Genomic DNA, 19,782 nt, shown 5'->3' with positions numbered 1-19,782 from the left:
TATGAGTGCACTACTAAAGAAGGAGAAAAGAAAGTATAAAGTAGGAATAGATCCACGTTTCTTTGGGTAAATAACTCAGTATTCAACTAAATGCACTATTCAATATTTTTGAAGCATGGGGCCCGTAGATAATAATAGACCAATTATAAAAAAAATATTAAAAAATATCTAGTTTGATAGAGAGATTATGAGTTCACATGTCCCATAGTCTAAGCTATAAATCCACCCCTGCTCTTACAGATGGAGTGTAACATTTTCCTCATAAGAACAAACATAGCTAACAAGCATAAATAGACACATATTTATTCCAAGGATAATAGGGAGGGCATAGGGAGATGTAGTTTAAGGAGTTAGTTGAAGAATTACTTTTCCAACATTGGAGCTAGAAAATAGAGATGCTAAACTCTCCAAAAAGCTCTCAATACCATTGTAGATTTTGTGTTTGGAGTTTATTTTTCCCTCTTTCAAGTAAACTCCCATCTCTTTTATGAATTCCTCATAGTGGTTATAATATGAACTCACCATAAACCCTTTCATCATGACTTCTTTACCCACTATGTTCAATAGGTTCCGAACCCCTTCTCTTTCTTTCCAAACCTGCAAAATAAAAATAAAATAAAAATATTGGTGATTAGAGTTTTTATTTTTATTTTTCAATAGCTTGAAAGGAAGAAGGGAAGACTTGGAGTAACAATAGAGTTGTCTCCGTGTGACCTATAGGTCATGGATTCGAGCCGTGAAAGCAATCGCTAATGCTTGCATTAGAGTAGGTTGTCTATGTCACAACTTTTAGGGTGCAACCCTTTCTTGGATGCTGCATGAACACGAGATACTTTGTGTACCGAGCTATACGTTTTTAATAGCGAAAGGAAGAAAAAAGTCCCCAAGTTTGTACAAAAGTTAGAAATTTTTACACAAATAGCCAGTTAGGTTATTGCTTTCTTTTTCTAATTAGTATATATAGATTATATATGATTATACACATATTATACATGGATTAAAACATTGAAGGATACCTTGTTATACTCGGATATCATCCCACAAAGTGCAATACGAGCTCCGTGGTTAACATGATTAAGAACAACTTCAAGCATTTTACCACCAACATTGTCAAAATAAACATCAATCCCATTTGGGAAATATCTGTTAAAGGTAATACAATAATAGTGAGCATGTCAATCGCTAGAAAAGTAGTCCAAGGAAAATAAAAAGATTTACTAGCTAGTAATTAGTACTACCAAAAACCTAAAATTTTTGAAGAAGCAAAGAAATTTACTTGGTTAATGCAGCATCATAATCTGTCTCTACACGGTAATTAAAAGCATCATCGTAACCACATTCTTCTTTCAATAGCTTCACCTACACATAAATAAATAAAACGAATATCCAAATCAATTACAAGTCAAATTAATTTATCTCCTCTATAAAAGACTATAAAACTTTAAGGAACCTGTTATGATCTAACATAAATGCTGCAGCTGGATTCGAAATGAAGAAGAGCAATAACAGAAATTAGGAAGGAATAATAGAAATTCAAATGGACGACTAGGATTAGTTTAAGCTTTAATGAACCCCAAGGGCCACGATTTAGCCACATCAGTTGTTGGTTGTTATAACCAACTGCATCAGAGAGAAGGAGGCATCGTTCAACAGAAGTATTTCCTCTTCCTCTTCCTAACAAATCTCTTTTTCTCTTATTCTCTTCAGGTTCTGCAGCTATGGAGACTAGTTAGGAGTAGTCATTTCTCATTCCGTTGTAATAGTTAGTTTTTTTATCAATATATTAGAAAATTGTTCCAAAAAACACTATTTCCATTTTTGTATTTGATTTCCTTAATTCGATTTGAGTTCATTACAGAACCAAGTTATATCAAGACAACTTGTACAAAGAAACTTCTGAAATCGTTCTAGCGAGTTGTAAAATCTTAACCTAAATTTTGTAATTGGAAGAGAAAAAATCCCATATTATATAGTGTAAGTTTTAAGGGCATATAGTAAATAATTTGGGATGTAAAACAAATAATACCTTATCATCCGAACCAACACTTCCAACAACTCGACACCCTTTTACTTTGGCCAGTTGTCCAGCTATAATTCCAACTCCTCCCGCTGCAGCCGATATGTACACATTCGATCCCGCTTTAGCATTTCCTATTTTTCCTATGCCCACCCACGCAGTTATACCAGGCATTCCTATAGCACGGTGAAGAAAAAAAACACATAATTACGTGATCTTGATTGGAGTAGGAGAGGTATTAGGTATATACCTAAGCAACTAAGATAATTGGGCAACGCAATCCCAATTGCAGGAGTAATCTTCTGAAGCAAATTTGAGGGCATAACACCAAATTCTGAAACAGGGCAAATACGACTAAGTACTATATCTCCTTCTGAAAACTTGGCGTCCTTAGATTGAATTACCTTCCCCATTCCCAACGCTGTTATCACCTGCAATTTTTCATTTTATTAATTAATATCTGCATACTAGAGCTATACATTTTTATTACTACAACTTTGGCTGAAATTAAAGTTTGTTAACTGTAAACAGAATACTTATACTATTTCTTTTTCGTTATTTAAGTTACTCTTGTCCTTTGAAGCGTGTACTAGTTACCCTCTCAGTTTTTTTTTGATTTCCCACTTGGTGTCCGGTACCTGTATTGTGGCCCGAGTAAATCCAGATTCTATACCTAGGACTCGAACTCGAGACCTCTGGTTAATGATTAAGGAGTACTTACCACTCCACCACAACCTTTGTTAATCACCCTCTCTTCTTTTTATATGATTTGCATTTATACCCACCGAAATATCATGACATATAAGACTATAAGTTTTGAGGTTATCTTTGATACTCCGTCAATGTCAATTAATTTTCTCATGTTACCCTCATTGACTGAAGGTACTTTTGATATTTCCTTTATATTTCTTCAAATTACCATTTATCTCTCCTCAAAAAATTTAAATCATTTATTGAAGCAAGAAATAGATTTGAAAACAAAATTGCGGTCTTTTAATATTTAGTAAAGCGTCATATTTTTGACAAATTAATTTGGTTAAAATAACACTTACTTTTGATCGGAGCTAAAGGGTATATATATTAAAAGGACAGTCCGGTGCACTAAGTTCCCGATATGTGCGGGGTCCGGGTTTATCGTACACAGGGACAGATTTAGGGGGGCGCAAGGGGGTTCACCCGAACCCCCTTCGCCGAAAAAATACACTGTATATATAAGGCAAAATCTGTTTTTTATATTTATATATTAAGTGTTGAACCTCCTTAACATAATCCAAAAGTGTAGTTTAGTGGTCAAGGAGGTTCAAAACCTACATAGGGTCATGAGTTCAATTCTCACTAGATACAAAAAAAAAAAAATTTGAACCCCCTTCGTGGAGATCCTGCCTCCGCCACTGATCGTACACAGCCTTACCTAGAAGGTATGACTTCTTGGTCACATTGCAGAAACTTTACCAGTTACACCAAGGCTCCCTAAAGGGTATATATAATAAACATTTTTTTTGAATTCATGATCAGCCTAACACCCTCACATAAAATCAGACGGGGAGAAGTCAAGATAGTAAACCTGGCCAAGTGGAATCTGAGGAAAAGAGAGGCCATCATCTAGACCACTCAATTGAGTGCGTACATATGGATCAATGGAGACATAGAGGACTTGGAATGTCACGTGTCCATCTGGAATGGAATCAGCTCTTAGTGATAAACTCACAGTACGTAGCTTAAGATGCTCAGAATTGGGAACACCCGTCGGTGCATAACTAGCAACGTACCATTCTCTGTTCTCCACATCCGTAGACGCAGAACTATTAGCAGCCATTCTCTGTGTTATAGAGTGTGCGTGCGTGATTTGTGTGAAGAAGAGATTTTAAGTTGATATAGGCACTGAGGAAAAGGCGTAATACATTGAATTTTGATGGATATTTAAGTGTCCTAGACGTATAGTGGTGATCCTTGACACCTCGTGTTGTAGTTTTCCTAGTCTAAATTAGAGGTGTGATATTATGTGGTGGACAAAAACTTGAATAGTTTGCTTTTGTTCGGTGCACGTTTTAAAAATGTTCTTCTTTCCTTATAATTAGCGAATGATACTTTCAAATACTCAAATATTGTTATGAGGGGTCTGTATACGGTCAAAATCGGGTTTGTCCATTATTTCATTAATCGAGGCTGAAATATGGTAGGTCAAAGCTCGAGCTCGGGTTATATCGAACCAAGGCACAAAGTTAGATCGTCGAGCTCGTGATCCAGAGACTGAGCAAGATCGAGATCGAGCAAGATCGATAGAAACTTACCGAGCCAAATAACGGAAAGCCGAAATATCCGCAATCGGTCGAGGATCACGGCGAAAATCTCGGCACGTATCACGAAGATGCTGATTAATTAGCAAATCATGAGATTTTTTTTACCTTGTATATAATTGTACCAAAAGTAGAACACTCCCACTATATAAAGGAGGGTTCTGATCATTTGTAGGACACATTGTAACACGCAAAAAGAAAGCATTATACTAACCATCTTTAGTTCTTATCATCTTGTTGTTCAGTTCTAACACTAGTTGAGATATTTTTTGGCCCGAGGTGATCAAACTCAGAAGCTAAGACTACTCAATTTTGTGGTTTACATTTATTTTATTATCGTTAATTTTAATATTAATTTGTCTTCTTAATTTGTATCAAGTTATATCACGTATCCTTAAAACTGTGTATAAATTCAATTGTTATCCAATTTTAAGGGTAAACAGTTTAGCGCCCACCGTGGGGCCAAGGATAATAATGATTACCTGATATAAACTTTAATAACACATACTATTTTATACTTGTTCTTTGGAGTATCTTTGATTCCGGGACCAAAATGTCAAATTCTCAGTCAGCACCTCTGCATGTTGACAATGATTTCGGCTACCACGAAGAAAATGATAACATGGCACCAGACATACCCCCGGTTGGCCTCGATGGAGTTCTGGCTGCAGATCAAATTGGCATCAGCTCATATGTAGCCATTAAGGCAAACTTGGTCGTCGATCTTGAAGGCAGCATCCGTGGGGAAGTTCGATCAGCTGCTCAAAGCACTTATGATGGCGAAGATGGCGGGATTAGCCTACGGGTGATCTTCGAAATGTTGCAGGCTCAACAGGCAGCAATAGCCCAGATCCAAAACTAGAATCATCCACTCCACTGACTAGGATCGAGCCCGAGCCATCCCAGGAAGTTGTTCACAGGGCCGAATCGGTTTCAAGGAAATCAAACTAGAAAGAATCGGAGACCAATCCTACAATCATGCAGATGCTCGACGAACAGACAAAACGAATTAAGTCAGGGAAAAGATGATCGAGGCAAATTGTAGACATGTGATTTTTGACCCTCCCCGAGATTTTTTATATTTTAGCATGTAAATATTTAATTCAGGCCTAATATCGGTATTTCAACTAGTTTTGACTCTTTTATTTTTTTTTATTACAAGAAAATAATATATTTTATTTTATGTACCTTTCATAGAGTAAAAAAAAAATACAAAAATAGTACCTTATTTTATCTTTATATAATCTTGAAAAATACAAAACAATATGTAATAGTTTCATGTTTTAATATAGTTTAGTTTAATTAATTAGAATTTATTTTTGCATCATGTAGTATAGTTATCTTATATTAAGGGAATTTAGCTATGGTTTTAAATAATAATTTTTGGAATCTTCTTAGCCCAAAATTGAGACACAAAAAGATATGGCCCAACCCAATTACCCTTAGCCTATTCTTCCCAACCCATTAGCCCATTTAAGTGCAAGATTTAATCCTAGCCATCTATTTCCTTCTAATCCAATGGCCATCATCCCTTTCAACTTCCATATAAAATACTCAATTATAGAAACTTTACCCTTAAGTTTTCAATTCCTACAACTCTAAAGCAACAAAAACGGCAGCCAACCTCAATGGAGATGATGATCTTTGAACTCAATTAAAATGCTTCTACCGTCGAATTCCCCAAGTGAAGAACCGACTACCCACCTTCACTTATCTCCAAATTCTCTTATAATTGAATCATGGCACTGGCAAAAGATTGGTCTTTGATGCAATAAAGTAGGCCGATTTTTCTCATTTTGTGGACAAATTAGTGAAAGTGGAGTCGAAGTGGTCCGTCATTCTCCGTCTTGGATGTTAATCGACGATGGCTTAGCTACTGGATACTTCATTCAATCTCTTTGTTGGGAAAATCTATTGATGCCATACTAGAAAGATAAATAGCGTCACTTTTTATAGTAACTGTAAGTATTCAAATTTGTATCCTTTCTTTTTATTGGCTTGCTGTGTTATTTATTTATTTATTTAATATATGATTTCTGAATAATCATGATTGCATGTGTTTGTCCTGTTGATTTCTGTATTTTTTTTAATAATTAGTAGGAATTTAGACAATTGTAGTGTTCAATTTGACGGTGTAGATAAATTCGACCAGTTATAAGTTAGGAAGCCAAAGAATCTGATAAGTTATATATGATTTCGATTGTGATGTATGTAGTCTTGGTCCTCAAATAAATACTTTTAATTTGGTAGATGAAAAATTGAAGTTGTTTCTTTATTAACAAGGAATAAGAATGGGCGATAAGGTGTGTCTTGAACTATAAGGAATTTAGGCCAAATAATAGATCATGTTAGCTAGCCTTTGGCCCCAATAATATCTTGTTCATAAATTTGGCCTTATAACAAATTCAAAGATTAGGAAAATAATTCAAATGCGTATCTTGCTTCAGGCGCGCTTAATAATAAATTATCGTGGTCATGGGTACGGTTCCCGTAGCATGGTTAGGATACGTGAATCTCAATTCGGCTGTGCATTTATGTGACCCAAATCCAAATCTCAAACAATGTTAGATAAAATGTGTCATTGACCGCGGGTGCATTTATGTGATGTGGTTCAGGACATGTTTTAGATGACGTTGAATCTTTCTTTTAAAAAATAGTTAAGTAAAAGCGGTTGTAAAATTAAAATTGTACCATAGGTTAAAACATGTACTAAAATCAGATAATAGGCCAATTATAACAGTTGAGCGACCGTGCTAGAACCACGGAACCCGGGAATGCCTAACACGTTCTCTCGGGTTAACATAATTCATTACCCGAATTTCTGTGTTCGCGGACTTTAAAACAGAGTCAACCTTTCCTTGATTCGGGATTTGAACTGGTGACTTGGGACACCATAAATTATCCCAAGTGGCGACTCTAAATTTTAAATAAAACAATCCCGTCTCGATCGTCACTTTAATTGAAAAAACACTCTTACACACCCTCTCAGGGTGTAGGAAAAAGGAGGTGTGATAGCTCTGGCGAATCTGCTGGGGATCGAACCCAGAATCTCTGGTTCAGGGTTCAAGAATTCGAGCTTAGAATAATTGTTATATTTGGCTATATTTATTATCTGATTTTATTACATGTTTGGGCCTAATGCGCTAAATGTTGCTTTTTACCGCTTTGATATTATTTGAACTGTATATAAACTTCTACGAAACCCCTCTCTTCTCTCTTCTGAGGAGTGCACGCTGGCGTGACTTCTTTCTGTTAGTGTCATATCCCAACTAGAACGAGGTTCGGACAAGTTACAAAGCCGGATGATCTTTTGGTTACCGGTACGCTGCCCCCCCGGCTCGAGTTGTCCGCTCGGGTAGGTCTAGAATAATACACCCAGGTTTTAAACATAGAATAACTCAGCCTCATGCCGGATCCCTAGTAGGAATGTTTGTTTACATCACGTGCATTTGACTTTGGAGACTCAACACAGGGGTTGGGTCTGTCTAGGGCAGGTATACCCAAAAATCAAAAGACTATCTTGATGCATCTTACGTGCTACTTGCGTATCTGTCTGTTTCGACTTGCATGTTGACTGGCTTCTAGAATAGGGAAAGAAAAAAAAGAAAAAAAAATCAATAAAGAGGAGAAAGAAGAAAAAAGAAACAAAAAGAGATAGATAGGTTTTTAGAAAATTCTGAAAATCTGCCAAAATTCTGGGGGAAAAAGTCATTTCAAAATGAGCCAAAATTTTCAAGTGTCATGTTTTCCTGTTCCGTCAAAACTAGGCGAACTACGCGGGTCTGATTCTCACCGGATGTGAGATACGTGGGCAAACCTCATCGGTTCCGGCCCATAATTTTCAAAAAATCCACAAATATTTTCCTTTACTTCCTCTCTAGAAAAGTCTTTTTTTAGACCACAATTTTCAAAAAATCCAAAAATATTTTCCATTACTTACTTCTTTAGAAAGCCTTTCTTTTAGGCCCAAATTGTTTTTTCTAAAAATATATACAAAAATATTTTCGTTTAATTTCTTCCAAAATTCAAAAATATTTTCTTTTTTTAGAAGCATTTCTTTCATAAATTCAAAATAAAATTCCAAAAATATTTTCTTTCTTCTTTAGAAGTTTTTCTTTCGAAATTCCAGAAAAAAATCAAAAAAAAAATCTTTCTTTTCAAAAATGCTGAAGAAAAATCAAAATCCAAAAATATTCTCTTTCTTCTTTATAAGTCTTTCTTTCGAAAAATAAAATAAAAATTCAAAAAAAAAGTTAGTTTATTTACTTTATTCATGATCTTCCCGAACTACGCAAGATCTGATTCATGTTCCCACATGATACGTAGGCAACCCATATCATGTTTGATTGAATGGTTTAAAAAAACATGGAAAAAAAGAGAAAAAAGAATAGAAAAAACAGAAAAGAGAAAAAGGAAAAAAAGAAAGAGAGTGTTTATTCTAACATGCTTGCTATTTTGAAATAAAAGCTAGTCAAAGGTGGTCGGTTTGTTGGTTTGCAATGGCGAGTCACAAAAACAATCCAAGAACCCTAAAAAATAAAAGCATCTTCTCAACAAATGAAACAAGCACCACTGTTGTTGGTCCAAAGTCACGAAAAGGCAAGTGAGCAAGTTGACGGTGAAAAATAAAAAATGGAGGCAAATGTGTGGTTGACTTTACCAGATTTGAGCAATAGAACATAGGCTGCTTGGGATGATAGTCAGAATTTGAGCGTTGAATCTATAGCAATAAAAAATGGTCGAATACCGTAGTAATGCTAATGTGCAAGTCTGTGGCTAGATGTCAAGCTTAGCAGTTGAAAAGTCATTCTCTCCTTACTAGGAAGAAATCTTGGTAGCATGTTTTGATGTTTTTTTTATTATCTGGGTTATTTGAGGGTTGTGATCCAGATTTTATTTGTTTTATTGAGTAAAATCCTTCTATCCCTCCATTTTGTTTGTGTGAGTCTTGTCTGTCTGTTCTGTTGCTATTTTCATTATTCGGGTTATTTTAGGGTTGTAACTCGTATTTTGGGTTGCTTGTTTAGTTATAAAACTCTTTCATCCTTTACTCAATAAAATACAGTTTGTCCTTTTGTGTCATTTTGTTCCTAGTTCTTTTGTCGCTAGTTCTAATGACATGACATGCATGCGGAAATTTTGGCCAGATCTTAGGAACTGATTTAATCTGAAATTGAATAACTAAAAAAAATACATTTGAGGATGAATAAAGAGTTGAAATACTTTGGAACTAAGGTCGAGTAGAATTGACCTTCAAATCATTGTGAAGATCGGGCTTGACGATGTTTAATCAATTGAAGTTTGTTGGAAAGTTTGTCACTAAGGGATGAAAAAATGTCTTCTGACCACGGCATACCAAGAAGACAGACATGTTCGTCAATGCTGTGATCGCGAAAGATGTTATGTTTGGCATTCTCGAGACCGTGAGGCCCTTTTTCTACTATCCAAACACTTTATATTATTCGCTATCCCTTTTGAGCCTGTGTTATTTTCTTTGACTACCCTCTTTTGGAATCAAGTTTAGAGTCAAGAGTCAAAAAAATGAAAAAAGAAAAAAAATCCATGTCCCAAGAGCACAAACTGGGGCAATTTTCAAGTGAAAAAAAATGAAGAAGAAAAGAACTGGCAAAGATCCATGCCCCCAGAAAATAGAAGTCGGGGTAACCTGTTTTGAAAGAAAAAAAAAAGAAAGAAAGAAAAGAAAAAAAACAACCGAAAGAAAAATGAAAAAATTAGTTAGGTTAGATGTTTGAACTACGTTCGACCTGATTCCTTAAAAAAGGATACGTAGGCAGCCTCACGGTTCGGTCTAACCAAATAAGAATTAAAAGAAAATAAAAAGAAAATAAAAAATTCCAGAAATCCCCAATAGCTGAAAGTGGGGCAGAGATTTTATTTCACTTTCGAAAGAGTCGATTTCAAGAGTTGTAAGTCTACAACCCCCTCATTTTGAGTCAACTTTGATCCGGAATGCCGACCCTTCTTTCCAACCTTATCCAAAAACCTTCCAAATAAAGACCTCCCGATGTGCCTTCAAGAATGCCAAGAGAAGCATGCACTGAGAAACTATTATCACGCGACATAGAACACTGTCAAGTTGCCCACACAAGAAAGCAACAGAAAGAAAAAGAAAAAGAAAAATGAGAGAGTCTTACTAGTGAAAACCTTCACGGTCACTGTAAGGTGACGGTAAGCAGAGATGAATAAATGAGAGAGACTTGTCGGTGAAAATCCCTCGGGCACTACTTGTTGAAAGTGAGTCGTGAAGCTGATGTGAAGAATTGGCATAAACAAGCCCGACTTCAAAGGTCATAAGAATGGTAAAAGGGAAGATTGGATTAGTTTGGTAGATCAGCCGTTAAGTCCAAAATGCATGTCATGATCATTAAGGCTAGTTATTGAAAAAAAAAAAGAAAAAAAAATTCTTCCTTCTGTCCTTCCGACAGGGGCATTTCTTGTTAATACTTGTTTCTTTGCACCATTGTGTCCTCCACTCTGGGTCAGTCCTTGTCAAAACAAGCAAGAAAAGATTTCAAAACTACTACCAGCTTTTTAGTTATACAAAGTGAATTTGGCCAGCACACTCAATTGTTACTGTCAACATGCCTTGAGGATTCATGCAAAGGCTCACCCTAAAGACTCTTGTCAGCCTACTTGGCGCAAGCAAAGATAATTGGTGATTCTTTCTGACAGACAAATTGCTCAAAAGCAGGAAGTCATTCAAGATATCGTAAAAGGTCACATAAGCAAAGATCTACAATTGAGATAAGGCTGTTTGAGCTGCAAATACAAATGGTACTGGTGTGAAACAATCAGAGTTGGTGCAGAACAAAAGTCTTTTGAGACTGACACAAGCTGATTGAGCAGAAGCCAAGCTGCCCAAGACTCAAGGCCACAAACCGACCACCATTTTCAAAACTGACAAATTTTTCTTTGTGTGAAACAGGAACAGAGCAACGCAAGGAAAGTGATTCAAAAAAAAAAAAGAGAAGAGCCGACAAAGGGAAGTTTCTCTAATCTTTGTCTTTATTTGTCTTGCTATTGTGCATAAAATCTTGCCATTGATTTTTTCATTTTTCGTCTAGGATAGAAATCTTAATCTGATGAATCTTTCTCCTAAGATAACAAAAAAAGGACCTAGTCCGATGAATCTTTCTCCTAGGATCAAAATCTTAGTCTGATGAATTTTTCTCCTAAGATAAGAAAACTTAGCCTGATGAATTTTCTCCTAGGATCGAAATCTTAGCCTGATGAATTTTTCCCCCAAGATAGATGACCTAGTCTAATGAACTTTCTCCTAGGATACAAATCTTAGTCTGATGAATTTTTCTCCTAAGATAAGCAAAAAGGAGACCTAGTCTGATGAACTTTCTCCTAGGATATAAATCTTAGTCTGATGAATCTTTCTCCTAAGATATATTAAAAAAAAACTAGTCTGATGAACTTTTTCCTAGGATCAAAATCTTAGTCAGGTGAATTTTTCTCCTAAGATAAAAAAACCTAGTCTGATGAATTTTCTCCTAGGATTGAAATCTTAGTCTGATGAATTTTTCTCCTAAGATAGATTACCTAGTCTAATGAACTTTCTCCTAGGATAGAAATCTTAGTCTGATGAATTTTTCTCCTAATATACACAAAAAAAAAAGACCTAGTCTGATGAACTTTCTCCTAGAATATAAATCTTAGTCTGATGAATTTTTCTCCTAAGATACAAAAAAAGAAAAAGAAAAGACACCTAGTCTGATGAACTTTCTCCTAGGATCAAAATTTTAGTATGATGAATCTTTCTCCTAGGATCAAATCCTAGTCTGATGAACTTTCTCCTAGGATCGAAATCTTAGTCTGATGAATTTTTCTCCTAAGATAGAAAACCTAGTCTGATGAACTTTCTCCTAGGATTACAATCTTAGTCTGACGAATTTTTCTCCTAAGATAGAGGACCTAGTCTGATGAATTTTCTCCTAGAATCAAAATCTTAGTCGGATGAATCTTTCTCCTAAGATAATAAATTAGAAGACCTAGTCTGATGACTTTTCTCCTAGGATCAAAATCTTAGTCTGATGAACATTTCTCCTAAGATAAAAGACCTAGTCTGATGAACTTTCTCCTAGGATAGAAATCTTACTCTGATGAATCGTTTTCCTAAGATACCAAAAAAAAAGTGACCTAGTCTGATGAATTTTCTACTAAGATCAAAATCTTAGTCTGATAAATCTTTCTCCTAAGATAGAAAACCTAGTCTGATGAATTTTCTCCTAGGATAATAATTTAAAAAAGAAAGAAAGTCTGAATTTGAAAAAAAAGGAGTCATTTTTTTAGTTTTCTTAAGATTATCAATGTTTAGTTTTTCTGAAATCAGGGAGCCCCGCCTGGAGAATAGGGTCAGTTTTTTACTTTAGTCAAGCTTAGTTTATAGTTTTCCGCAAGCTCAATCACGTTTAGGAGACGCACATCCTAGTCGAGCCATTAATTTTACTCTCATCATTGCCTCCTTCATCAGCAGCGTAGGTGATTTATAGTTTTTTTAACACTCACAGATGTTCCCAATATCAAAATGGGGCAGAAAAATTTCTTTTGTTTTGTCTGTTTTGTTGTAATCAGGCGCCCACCTGGAGAATAAGGGAAGACAACTCAAGTTTCAAGGGAAAGAAGTTTCAAAGGAAGACAAATCAAGTTTCAAGGGAAAGCAGTTTCGAAGGAAGACAGTTCAAGTTTCAAGGGAAAATGGTTCAAGGTGCAAGGGAAAATAGTGTCAAGTAACAAGAGAAGACGGTTCAAGTTCAGCAATCAGGCGCCCACCTAGAAAAAAAAGGAATTCAATTCAGAATGCAATTCAGGTCAGCAACAAAAGAAGCTCGTATCAAGAATGCAAGTCAGCAGTCCAAGATGATCAAGAGAAGTTAGTCACAATCCAGAATAAAAAGAAAAAAAACAAAAAGAAAGATAAGAAGTGAATCCAAATGCAGAAGTTAATGTAAGATGTGAGCTGCTCAAGACAGGGCTGAGGTCATAAGCTCTGCATGCCCCGTCTTGGTTTGAAAAGCTGAAGAAGATTGAACCAACACCTGCGGCTAACAAGCATCAAGATTCAGATCAGGGTCCGCATGAAGAACCAACCAAGACTCAAGATCAAGCTTCAGAAGACTCATAGATAGAAATCTTGTAACTCGTAGCTGATAGGCTTAGTTAGTTTTTTTTTTAGTTTTGATTTTTGATATAATAACAGGACCGCGAACCGAAACCTCAGCGAAACGGCACCTCGACCGGCTCTCCACCTCGGCATACTCCATCACCTCATTCACCTTTGAACTACACGTGACCTGATTCCTTTATAGCCAAGGATATATAGGCAGCTCAGATACCAGGCCTCGGTCACATTCTCCTTTCTCTTAGTTTTTGGTCTCCTTAAATAAGGGTCAGGTCAAAAACCTGTCTAGTCATTCTTTGTCTGAAAACTCTTCGCGTTTCCAGTCAAAGAGGGGCAGCTGTAGACATGTGATTTTTGACCCTCCCCAAGATTTTTTATATTTTAGCATATAAATATTTAATTTGGGCCTAATATCGCTATTTCAACTAATTTTGACTCTTTTATTTTATTTATTACAAGAAAATAAAAATTACAAAAAAATATTTTATTTTATGTACCTTTCATAAACTAAAAAAAATACAAAAATAGTACCTTATTTTTATCTTTATATAATCTTGAAAAATACAAACAAATATGTAATAGTTTCATGTTTTAATATAGTTTAGTTTAATTAATTAGAATTTATTTTTGCATCATGTAGTATAGTTATCTTATATTAAGGGAATTTAGCTATGGTTTTAAATAATAATTTTTGGAGTCTTCTTAGCCCAAAATTGAGACACAAAAAGATATGATCCAACCCAATTACCCTTAGCTCATTCTTCCCAACCCATTAGCCTATTTAAGTGCAAGATTTAATCCTAGCCATCTATTTCTTTCTAATCCAATGGTCATCATCCCTTCCCACTTCTATATAAAATACTCAATTATAGAAACCCTACCCATAAGTTTTCAATTCCTACGCCTCTAAAGCAACAAAAATGGCAGCCAACCTCAATGGAGATGTTGATCTTTGAACTCAATAAAAATTCTTCTACCGTTGAATTCCCCAAGTGAAGAACCGACTACCCACCTTCACTTCCATCTCCAAATTCTCTTATAATTGAATCATGGCACTGGCAAAAGATTGGTCTTTGACGCAATAAAGTAGGCCGATTTTTCTCATTTTGTGGACAAATTAGTGAAAGTGGAGTCGAAGTGGTCCGTCATTCTCCGTCTTGGATGTTAATCGACGATGGCTTAGATACTGGATGCTTCATTCAATCTCTTTGTTGGGAAATCTATTGATGCCATACTAGAAAGACAAATAAAGTCACATTTTATAGTAACCGTAAGTATTCAAATTTGTATCCTTTCTCTTTATTGGCTTGCCGTGTTATTTCTTTATTTATTTAATATATGATTTTTGAATAATCATGATTGCATGTGTTCGTCCTGTTGAATTCTGTATTTTTTTAATAATTAGTAGGAATTTAGGCAATTGTAGGGTTCAATTTGACGGTGTAGATAAATTCGATCAATTATAAGTTAGGAAGCCAAAGAATCTGATAAGCTATATATGATTTCGATTGTGATGTATGTAGTCTTGGTCCTTAAATAAATACTTTTAATTGGGTAGATGAAAAATTGAAGTTGTTTCTTTCTTGACAAGGAATAATAATGGGTCATAAGATATGTCTTGAACTATAAGGAATTTAGGCCAAGTAATAGATCATGTTAGCTAGCCTTTGACCCCAATAATATTTTGTTAATAAATTTGGCCTTATAACAATCTCAAATATTAGGAAATAATTAAAATGCGTAGCTTGCTTTAGGCGCGCTTAATAATAAATTATCGTGGCCATGGGTAGGGTTCCCGTAGCATGGTTACGATACATGAATCTCAATACAGGTATGCATTTATGTGACCCAAATCCAAATCTCAAACAACGTTAGATAAAACGTGTCATGGACCGCGGGTGCATTTATGTGACGTGGTTCAAGACATATTTTAGATGACGTCGAATCTTTCTCTTAAAAAATAGTTAAGTAAAAGCGGTTATAAAATTAAAATTGTACCATAGGTTAAAACATGTACTAAAATCAGATAATAGGCCAATTATAACAGTTGAGCGACCGTGCTAGAACCACGGAACACGGGAATGCCTAACACCTTCTCTCGGAATAATAGAATTTCTTACCCGAATTTCTGTGTTCGCGGACTTTAAAACAGAGTCAACCTTTGGGATTTGAACTGGTGACTTGGAACACCATAATTTATCCCAAGTGACGACTCTGAATTTTAAATAAAACAATCCCGTCTCGATCGTCACTTTAATTGGAAAAACTCTCTTACACTTCCTCTCGGGGTGTAGGAAAAAGGAGGTGTGACACAAACGTCAAGAAGGTGGAAACTTACAACTCTAGGGTCGATCAAATCCTGGGGGCACCGCCTATATTGAAGGGATTGGACTCCAAAAGGTTCATGCAAAAACCTTTTTCCCCGGAGCGCGGCTCCGAAGCAGATCCCCACGAAGTTCCGCATGCCTGAGATTCCTAAGTACTATGGAACAACCAATCCAAACGAGCATGTCACTTCTTTCACATGTGTTATCAAAGGGAATGATCTAGAGGATGACGAGATCGAATCTGTCCTGCTAAAGAAATTCGAAGAGACCCTGTCAAAGGGAGCTATGATATGGTACCATAATTTACCATCTAATTCTATTGACTCATTTGCTATGCTTGCAGATTCTTTCGTAAAGGCACACGTCGGGGCCATCAAGGTCGAAACCAGAAAATTAGACCTTTTCAAGGTAAGGCAGAAGGACAATGAAATGCTCAGAGAATTTCTGTCTCGATTCCAAATGGAACGGATGGACCTACCACCGGTCGCTGATGATTAGGGTGTTCAAGTTTTTACCCAAGGACTCAATGTTTGAATCTCGGTGGCTTCGCAGCAGTTGAAGCAGAATCTAATAGAGTACCTTGCTGTTACTTGGGCCGATTACATTATCGGTACCAATCGAAGATTAGGGTCGAAGACAATCAACTTAGGGCTCCTTCCGGGTCCGTTTATCCTATCAGACCCGTCGATAGAATCAAGAGGGATATTCACTGAGAACTAAGGTTAAATAGAGAAAGATACCAGCCGTATAATGGAGATCGTAGGAACAATGGATCAGGGCAAAATTCTGCACAAAATGAAAGGAAAAGTGATTGAGGCCACAGTTCTCGAAGGCTCATGAGCAAAAACGGCTTCGCCAGATCTATCGGACATAAAGAAGCACCACGATTATAAGAATACAACTTTAATTTTGATGCGGCTACCATCGTATCGGCTATCGGACACATCAAAGATACCAAGTGGCCTCGTCCTTTACAAACTGATCCAGCCAAAGGGATCCCAACCAGATATGCAAATATCATGGCACATATGGCCACAGAACGGAGGATTGTCGACAATTAAGAGAAGAAGTAGCCTGGTTATTCAACAATGGGCATCTTCGGAAAATTTTTAGCGACCGATCCAAGAATCATTTTAGAAACATGGATTCCAATAAACAAAACGAGCAAGATGAACCCCAACACGCCATCCATATGATCATTGGAGGGGTCGATGTTCCTCAATGTCCAATGTTAAAATGCACCAAAGTATCAATCCCAAGAGAAAAATGAACCCGAGATTATATACCAGAAGGAAATTTATCTTTCAATGACGAGGATGCAGAAAGAATCATGCAGCCCTATAATAATGCACTGATAATTTCTGTACTCATGAATAAAAATCGAGTTAAACATATGTTAATTGATCCAGCTAGCTCGACCAACATCATTCAACCGAGGGTCGTAGAACAACTCGGCCTATAGGACCAAATCGAGCATGCGGCCCGAGTGCTAAACGAATTCAACATGGCTTGCGAAACTACTAAAGGAGAAATAATGTTACTAGTGAACATAGCCAGTACCACCCAGGAGACCAAGTTTTATGTGATCGAAGGGGACATGAGGTACAATGCCCTGTTCCATGGATCCACAACATGAGGGTTGTGCCCTCGACCCTTTACAAAATTTCCAACACCAAAAGGGATCAAGGCGGTCTACGGGAAGCAACCCGCCGCAAAGGTAATCTGAATGAATCTTTGGGGCATGCTTTGTTTAAATCTGTAAAGTCTACACACATTTGCCACTTCTCGTTTTTCTTTTTCACCATGACCACATTGGTGACCCATTGGGGGTATTTCGACTCCCTGATGGAGCCATTTTCCAGTAGTTTTTTGACCTCATCACGCACTGCATTATTTATAGAGGAATTGAATTTCCGCCTAACCTGCCTCACCGGGGGTGGAATGGATCGACGTTCAACTTGTGTATAGCAATCTCCTTTGGGATACCTGGCATATTTGCATGGCAAAAAGCAAGCAAGTTCGCGTTATCAGTTATGAATTGACGGAATTAACCTAGTTCTTGAAGCTTGTAGCCGATGTAGGCTTTCTTGTTGTGGTCATTTTCATCAAGTTGGACGGTGTCGAGGTCTTCTATGGTTGATTCTATGGCCTCTACTATTTCGGGATCTCTGATGACGTCTTCTCTTTTATCGCAGCTCGACCAAAGACCTGTTAATTGCTATGCCTCTTTTTGCTTTGCTCTTTATTTGTTGGGTGGTTGTACAATCCAGGATGATGCGGTAGCATTCTCGAGATGTGCATTGTTCTCCTCGTATGCTAAATATTTCCCATGGGGTTGGAAATTTGATAACTTGGTACGAACTGGAGGGGATGGCCCTCATGGCGTGTATCTAGGGTCGGTTTATTATGGCGTTGTACGCCATGTCCTAGTCCATGATATGGAATGTGGTTTCTAGAGTGACGCCGCTGGCCAGAACGGGGAGTGTGATTTCCCTAGATATTTGTTCAACTGCAATGTTAAAACCTGTTAGCGTGATGCAACACGACACAATTTTATCCACAAGTTTCATTTGTGCAAGTATTCGAGGGTGGATAATGCACGCACTTCTTCCATCATCCACCATAATGCATCTCACATCTATATATAATATTTGTAAAGTGATAACAAGGGCGTCATAATGAGGGAAAACCAAACTGTGGGTATCTGACTTATCGAAGATGATACTTTTTTCGAGTTCGTCATACTGTTCGTGAGTGATCCCCGTTTAAGCTTGTGTGTTGTGGTGAACTTCACTCTGTTGATTGAAGCATTGTCACCGCCTCTGATGATCATTTGAATGGTGCGGGTCGGTGAGGGTGGTTTCGGAGGTCCCTAGTGTTGTTCACATCCTCGGGCAATGTTTGTCCTCCGCCAGTCGCTCAACAATTCTTTGAGGTGTCCTTGGCGAAGCAAGTTTACGACCTCCTGCCTTAGGGTGATGCAATCTTTAGTTTTGTGAACTCGCTCTTGGTGGAACTCGTAGAGGGCATCTGACTTTATGGTGCTTGGATCTAACCTCATCTTCTGTGGCCACTTTATTTTTGGTCCGAGCTTTTCCAATGCGTAGACTGTTTTTTAGGGTGACAAAAAAAAAATTGTGAGCAGATAACAAAGAGGGAATACCTCTCTAGTTCTAGTGAGTCCATGTCCTTGGTCTATGCGGGCCTTTTTAGTGGCGGGAGGGGTGCATGATGGCGCTTCAGATATACAGCTAATGCCATTCTGGGTTAGGTCGTGGAGTTGCAAGGTCCCTCTTGACATCATTTCTTTGATCCTTTCTGGACTCGGCCTGTACCGAGGTCAGTTGATGGGTTGGCCCATTTTGGTCGTCCTCGTCTACATGGACCTCGGAACAGTAGGCGTTATGTATTTCATCCCATGTGGTTAAAGGATATTTCATAAGCCGACTTAATAACTTTCAGGTTGCCCTTGAGCCATTCCTGCTCAGTCCGTTTTGGAAAGCTACTACGGCTATTCCTTCCGATACATTTGGTAAGGCCATCCTTACTCGGTTGAATCGAGCGCGGAAGTCCCTCAATCCCTCTCCGGGAAATTATTTCATGGCAAATATATCGTTCACTCTTGCCTCCGCTTTTTTGGCCCTAGCATTGGCTGTTACAAACTTATCGGACATCTCTTCGAATGTTTCGTTGGAACTCGCCTGCAGTTGTGAATACCAAGTTAATGCTCCTCCAGTAAGGGTCTCTCCGACATTTTTCAACAAGATGGAGGATACTTGTTCTTTAGCGAGGTCATTGCCTTTTACAGAGGTGACATAGTGAGTCACATGATCTTCGGGATCAGTCGTACCATTATATATTTTCAGATAGGACGACATTTTAAAGGTCTTTGGTATGACATGCAGGGCGGCTTCATCACTATATAGTTGTTCGACAACCTCTTTTTGGCAAGAGTTTCTAGGCACCCAATATTTTGTCGACTCTTTCTTGGTA

General features: G+C 37.3%; 1 protein-coding gene across 1 annotated transcript; it reads right to left on the bottom strand.

Annotated features, from left to right (window-relative positions):
• Positions 1-135: 135 nt before the first annotated feature.
• LOC104215496 (2-alkenal reductase (NADP(+)-dependent)-like) lies at positions 136-3,910 on the bottom strand. The gene is made up of 6 exons (XM_009765309.2): positions 3,582-3,910; positions 2,268-2,448; positions 2,027-2,193; positions 1,277-1,359; positions 1,017-1,143; positions 136-597 (listed from the first exon to the last, which is right to left on the bottom strand). The coding sequence occupies exons 1-6, from the start codon at positions 3,831-3,833 to the stop codon at positions 343-345; spliced, it is 1,065 nt and encodes a 354-aa protein (XP_009763611.1). The 5' UTR covers positions 3,834-3,910; the 3' UTR covers positions 136-342.
• Between the last annotated feature and the right edge of the window lie 15,872 nt (positions 3,911-19,782).

Source organism: Nicotiana sylvestris, chromosome 7 (genome assembly GCF_000393655.2).
Source record: "Nicotiana sylvestris chromosome 7, ASM39365v2, whole genome shotgun sequence".
Lineage (NCBI taxonomy): Eukaryota > Viridiplantae > Streptophyta > Magnoliopsida > Solanales > Solanaceae > Nicotiana > Nicotiana sylvestris.
This window is presented reverse-complemented; position numbering and strand designations above follow the sequence as displayed.